General features: G+C 36.7%; 1 protein-coding gene across 1 annotated transcript in view; it reads right to left on the reverse strand.

Annotated features, from left to right (window-relative positions):
* Window positions 1–4,813: 4,813 nt before the first annotated feature.
* LOC125027813 (protein spaetzle-like) overlaps window positions 4,814–5,000 on the reverse strand; it is a 756-nt gene continuing 569 nt past the window's right edge. The window contains exon 1 of the mRNA XM_047616945.1: window positions 4,814–5,000. This exon is cut by the window's right edge and continues 569 nt beyond it. Within this exon, the coding sequence (XP_047472901.1) occupies window positions 4,814–5,000 (187 nt within the window).

The following is a 5,000-nucleotide window of genomic DNA, read 5'->3' on the forward strand; positions in this document are numbered from 1 at the left end:
TATACAATATATAAACATAGACAAATACACATACATACCCTGATACGTATACGGTTATGTATATACATATGCATATGTATATGAATGTGTATTTGTAGGAAGATACACGTATACATATACACATATTCATATATGTACACTACACATACACATATGTATATATATGAATATATATATGTACATGCATATATATATATATATATATATATATATATATATATATATATATATGTTTATGTACATATGCATATACACATATATGTATATGTATATATATATATATGCATTCATCGTCTATGTGTGTCTTTAATTATTTATAAAATATATTCAAAAATATGTAAACATATACAAATGTTAATATATGTATACATGGAGGTACATTTTTCCTGCTGAAGACGGGAAGAGAGGTTTAAGAGTAAGAGCTGATCCTAAGCTTCACCCCATGGTTACTATCCCCCATGAAAAGCAAGAAAAAAATAAACAAAAGCCGCTGACAAACAGCAGGTGTGAGTGGAGGATTCAATTAGAACGCATGGCACGGTCTAACACTCTGGCTAGTAGCGGGTAACTGACGAATGCTACATCTCTGCGCCTCCTCACACTTAGCTGAGAGTGTCACAGCAAGGGATCTGAATATTTCAAGGCTCCAGAGACACAAGACGCCTGAAAATCACCCATATAGTCGAGAATATAGGGCCTCAACTATCTCAGCACGGCGCCGCGCAGTTTACGCCTATTGTACATTGTAACCATTTCATGGTCATTTAAGCCGCGTTTCCGGTCCTTTAACTCGCCGCTTCACGTTCGTATGTTATTAAACAATTTTCTTGTGAAGTAAAACAAAGATAATTCCATGTGTCCAGTACCCCCTTAACTGAAATCGAAAAGAAAACGAGTAAAAGAAGCAGTAAAAGCGATAGAATACAGAATGATATTATGTAAGCTAGTACGAAGCAGTACTAAAACTTGAATGAAATCATAAAAATAAAAGATTTAAATAAAACTGAAAAAAATAAAGCAGAAGTGAAAGCAATAAAGCAGTGAACGCAGAGGTGATCAAGATAAAACAAATATAGAATACAAAAAAGTAATAAAATACTGCAAAATAATTGGCAAGTTTAAAACAATATACAGGTCCCCTGGAATCGTCATTAAAATATAATAAATGTAAAAGACTGAAAATAAATCCTCGAAAAGACTCGGCAAAACTGACATGTGAGAACATAACACTGAGTACTTACTGAACACTCCTATGCTTGGAAAACGTAATTCAAACATAACCAATGCCTTATTAAAATATTGATAACGTCCAGCGAAAATAAAGCTTAGGCATGTAATACATGGGACAAGTACAACCTTTGGCGATGCTTCAGCAGAGGGCAGGGTAGATCCAAGCATAGAAATCCGGTTGAAACTGTTTTTGTCATATATATATATATATATATATATATATATATATATATACACACACTATATAATATATATATATATATATATATATATATATGTGTGTGTGTGTGCGCAAATACATACATATAGGTGTGTCTTATTTTAGGATCGTAGGAGAGGAGTCGGTGGTACACTGACTTCTGGGTGCAGTGGCTCTGGTAGCAAGGAGCAAGCGCGCGGCAAGCAGACTCTGGGAACAGACAATTCTCCAAGCGGGCAATCTGGCTGTAATAGTGAACGTCGTTGACAATGAAGCGCCACTTGCCGTCCATGTTCTTGGCACGTCTGGGCATTGTATACATCACTTCGGAGGGACAGATGTAGCCTCCAGGACCAACCCAGTGGGTGGCATCATAGGGAGAGTCCCCGGCGGAGGCTCTAGTGTAGTAAGAATAGTTGAAGATTAACATTAAAATAAAATGATCATTTCGTAAGGACCATATTCTTAATATATTACAGTGCAGTCAGCTTTAACTGGCAGTATTGTCACAACACCAACGAATACGTACTGATGCATTCGCCCAGTACGGATTGGCCACGCCCACACACAGGATGGGCGACACCAAGTTAGAAAAGTGTGAAAGTGCAGCATCTCCTAACTCAGTCGCCATTATTTCTCCGACAACATAGACAGCCATAAAAAGCTGACACAGGCCGGGCCATATATGGAGGGCCCGGGCGAAGCTAGAAATTCGCATGTCCCAAGCAGCAACACGTGAACTAATTTCTACCCTGGAGTTCTCCCTCTCTTTTGAGCGGGAAGGCGAAAAAGTGGCAAAGGCATACTTTCACACATTCAGAAAAACAAAAACACATGCGTGTATTTCTATATGTGTGGTGTGGGTGTGGATGTTTTTATGAATACGCTTATGGATATATACACATTGCATGTACATGTATCTGTCTATACTGTAGATTCATAGGTAGATACAATTTTATATAAAAAAAAAAAAAAAAAAAAAAAAAAAACACATATATATATATAAGTATATGAATATATGTATGTTTACACAATAATATAACCATACCTGTGTATACAAATATATATATTTGTTTGTGATATACATATGCATAAATATACGTCTATACTTACTCATACACGCACGCCTGCATATATATTATATATATGTATTCATATACATATATATGAAAACGTACATATATAAACAGTAACTATATATATGTATATATATATATATATATATTCCATTTATAAACTATTGATTTATTTACCTACTTATAATACATACATATGTATACAATTATGTCGACACGATGATATGGATATGCATAGATATATACTATTTATCTATCAATCTATGGACCTTTGCATATACATATATATCTATATAGACATATTCATATATATAAATATACACACAGTAGATGCTGGTATATATACTCATATATTCATATCTATACCATATGTACTGGTAAATATTCATTTATATTTAAAGTCAACACAGACACAAACACACACCCATATACATATTCATACATTCGGAGCGATTCGTAGAAAGGTCACATTTTAAGCGACGAAAATTCCGTGTATCCTTCTCACGCATTCGATAATTTGGCTGAGAGAAATGAAACCTTGGCAGTTCAAGCGCATCAATGAGAAAACGATCAGTTTTGGATCTAGTTGCGTGGGAGGCTGATGGTCATGTGTGCTTATGTAACAAAACGCAGTTCCAACCAGTGGCGTGGTGGCTCCAAATTGGCTGGGGGGTACTGATCAATTTTGGCGCCCCCCCCCCCCCCCCACCAAGAGAACTATGCCTTAGGTTAATCTCTAGGGACGCAGCTATGCCAAGTTGTCATCTTGTTTACATTTTGTTTTGAAGGTTTTTGGCGCCCCTTTGTTAAAAGGGACTACTGGTCGCTGGGGGGGGGGGGGGCGTGCCCCCCCTCCCCCCGGCCACCACGCCACAGGTTCCAACTTTCTCTTGCTAAATGCGTGAAAGAAATGCATACTTGCAGCAGCAATTCAGCGTAAAGGAGAGTAACTTTAGCATGTGAGAAGAATGACAGTGTAAAAGACAAGCGTAGGAATGGAGCGAAAGTGTAAGTGTAGTGTGTGTGTGTGTGTGTGGTGAATATGTATGGTGAGAGAGGTGCGGTAAGCGTGAAATAAGCCGTTTGCGGGGAGAACTCTCTTACGCAAGATCGTAGTATAATATACATTTTCAAGTCATATTACTGGAGGTAAGTCAATGATTAAGATTAAACATCTTATTCGGCACTTTACTGCTTATCACTTTAAGCAATTATTGATATTTCATTAATTATTATATTCACTGTCGTATTCTCTGTGTTTTGTCCTCTTTCCTTTTAGATTTATGGGCAAGGTATATGAAGTAGAATATAAGACGTTTATATAGGACCAATAATAAAACATATCTACGATATACTCACCCACTTACCTAACATATGCAAATATGTGCATGTGTTCACGCGCGCGCGCAATGTGCGTGCGGATTTGCATATGTTAGGCACGGTAGTGGCTGAGTCTATCGTAGACATGATGTGTTGAGAACCACTGCAATGATTGCCCAAACAACCACCCCACTGGGGAAGAATCACGGGTCAGCTACCCCAATAAAAAGACCAAGTCAACTACATGTCAACATGGCGCAAAGTAGTTCGTCAACCACGCATCGGTGATGGCACGAATATGATGCTATGAATGTGCATGTGTCTTTATGTATATATATATATATATATATATATATATATATATATAAGTATATATATATATATATATATATATGTATATATACATCTATACCTACACGTGTGTTTATGTATGTATATATACACGTGAACACACACATATACATACACAAATATATGTGTATGTATATAGATCTGTATATGTATATATAAGTGAGAATGTCTTCATTCGTAATTATGAGACGATGAGAATGGAGATGGTGTTTTTTTCTGCTCACATCATCTTACATTGATAACTCAGCTGTTGTTCGTAAGCCGTTAGATTTATAAAATATTTGGAAACAAACACAAGAAAAACTATCTGAATCCTAAATAAGCTGATATTGTATGGTGAATACCTTAACAAATGATGCCAAACTAAACAAATAGTTGGTGTTACTTGCCTTGTTAATTCAAAGATATTAGTGTTAGAAGGTAGACTGAAATGTGAAATATGTAAAATTATATTTATTTTCATGTTTTACAAGAGGAGGATTTTGATGTCTTTTGAAATCCCTTATCATTTTAGTCATTATTATCACAGCAAATTTACTGAACTTCACATGCCGTCTTTCCAAGGACGGCATGTCGCTAAGGATGTTAAACCACTGTACAATTAATGTGCAGTTCCACGCACTCTTCATGTGTTTGGTTAATAATGTTCGATGGTGTAGGCACCCAACAGACAAGCACAGCTGGCGGGAAGCTTGAATGTCTCGATGGCGAAGGGGAAGTACTGATCATAGGAGTCGTAGACAAGGAAGCGGTGGTAGATAGACTTCTGCAGACACTTGGACTCGTAGCAGTCAGGCACAAGAGGACATGCATCGGCGGAAGTG

The sequence above is a fragment of the Penaeus chinensis genome, chromosome 8 (genome assembly GCF_019202785.1).
Source record: "Penaeus chinensis breed Huanghai No. 1 chromosome 8, ASM1920278v2, whole genome shotgun sequence".
NCBI classification, from domain to species: domain Eukaryota; kingdom Metazoa; phylum Arthropoda; class Malacostraca; order Decapoda; family Penaeidae; genus Penaeus; species Penaeus chinensis.